At 55.3% G+C, this 1,922-nt stretch overlaps 1 protein-coding gene across 1 annotated transcript; it reads left to right on the plus strand.

Moving 5' to 3' along the window:
- The first annotated feature begins 603 nt into the window (after window positions 1-603).
- On the plus strand, window positions 604-1,020 carry LOC137158632 (ribonuclease-like). Its single transcript, XM_067556443.1, has one exon. The coding sequence runs from the start codon at window positions 604-606 to the stop codon at window positions 1,018-1,020; it is 417 nt and encodes a 138-aa protein (XP_067412544.1).
- Window positions 1,021-1,922: the final 902 nt, after the last annotated feature.

Consider the following 1,922-nt stretch of genomic DNA (forward strand, 5'->3'; position numbering starts at 1 on the left):
TATACCAACAAAATATTTCCCCGTCGCACTGGTTCAATGGGAATAGACGTACAGTAAATGAAGCGATGAACTCACATGATATTGGGTCTTTTGGGTAGCCCTGATTTCTGGTTTGAGTCCCGAGCCACTCCGGTCTGAGTATCACTGCCCTAGTGGTTAGAGCAGGGGGCTGGGAGCCAGGACGCCTGGGTTCTCTCCCCATCTCTGCGCGGGGAACCGCGGGTTAGAGGAGGAAGGGGATGATCTTAGCTGGGGTGTGTCCTGCACCTGGCACAAGGGGGGCCCATCTCGGTCAGAGTCTGAGACTCTGGACACCTGCATCATGACACGGCTCTGGGAGGGGAACGGAGGATAGGGAGGGTCCCTGATCTTGGGGGGGTCAGAGCAGCAGCTGGCACAAAGGAGCCCCGGGTGTGCCAGGTTCTGGGAAGCTCCCAGCACAGTGGGGATGGGACGGTGGGAGGGGCTCAGGGGACAGAATGGGGTGGAAAAGTTAGGGGACTGCACCCAGGAGGTTCCACGGAGGAGGCAGATCCCTGCCCCACGCTCTCTCCAGCCAGCCCCCTCTGCCCACTGCAGGTCGATACAGCGACAGACTCAGCCATGGCCATGAGGGGACCCCGCCCCACGCTCCTGCTGACCCTCGTCCTGCTGGCCGCCAGCCTGGCCCTGAGCAGCGGCCAGTCGTGTGCCGAGAAGAACAGAATATTCCAGAAGCACCATGTGGATAACTCACTCCTCAGCATCCTCCCCACCCCCTACTGTAACTGGATGATGAGGAGGCGGGAAATATATGGGAAGCCGCTCAACACCTTCATCAATGCCCCCATCCCAAGGATCAACAAAATCTGCTCTGGGGGAGGAACACCCAGCGGAAACGGCCTGAGAAGAAGCAAATTTCGGTTCCACACCATCACCTGCAGATTCAACCTGCGCACCCGTTCCTACAACGGGAGAGGCCTTTCCCAGAGAATTATCATCCGCTGCTGCAATGGACTCCCTGTGTACTATAAGGAGTAGAGGCAGGGCCCAGACCGGGTGTGCAGAGCAGAGGGGGGACCCTGCAGCTTCCTCTAACTCCGCTCTGTCTTGTCGACACCCGCACGGCACCCAGCTCCCCACCTGCCTCTGACATAGGTCAGATTGTCTAGGTCTTTCCAGCCTTCACCCTAGGCTATACAATATAACCAGCCAATATACTGATACTGTATTGTTTGCAGCTGTACATAGATAATGGTGATGGGAGCAACAAATTATCCTTGGGGTGCACTTTCATTGCCACACACCCCAACAAAGATCACCCCCCTTCTCCTCTAACCCACAGCTCTCCATGCAGAGATGGGGAGAGAACCCAGGAGTTCTGGCTCCCAGCCCCTTTCTCTAACCACTAGGGCAGTGATACTCAGACCAGAGTGGCTCGGGACTCAAACCAGTGATCAGGGCGACCCAAAAGACTCAACGTCGTGTGAGTTCATCGCTTCATTTACTGTATGTCTATTCCCATTGAACCAGTGCGACGGGGAAATATTGTGTTGGTACGTATGTACCTCTCGATTATTCTCATAGCAAATAAATGAATAGCTTAGTGCGATTGGATGGCTTAATTGGTTGATAACATAGTAAAAGCATCTGGACTGGTTAATTACGTAATTAGTTAATAATTAAACCACACACTGGCTTAATAGCATGGGTGGCAAAGAGCTGCAAGCGACACATTAAAGAGCCGCTCGCAAGCGGCTGTCTGAGTATCTGTGTGCTACACCGCACAGCCTCCCAGACACAAGCCCGGACGTTGCCGCCCCACGCGGCCCTGTTCTCTGCCCCCTCCCAGCTGCTGGGATCTCCCGCAACTCACCCGAGTCCTTCTTTCCTCACTGGTGTCGGAGCGATGGATCCCGGCCTCTGCTGAGCCTTTCCTTGCC

Source organism: Emydura macquarii, unplaced genomic scaffold (assembly GCF_026122565.2).
Source record: "Emydura macquarii macquarii isolate MOO-44397 ecotype Brisbane River unplaced genomic scaffold, CSIRO-AGI_Emac_v2 contig_1778, whole genome shotgun sequence".
Lineage (NCBI taxonomy): Eukaryota > Metazoa > Chordata > Testudines > Chelidae > Emydura > Emydura macquarii.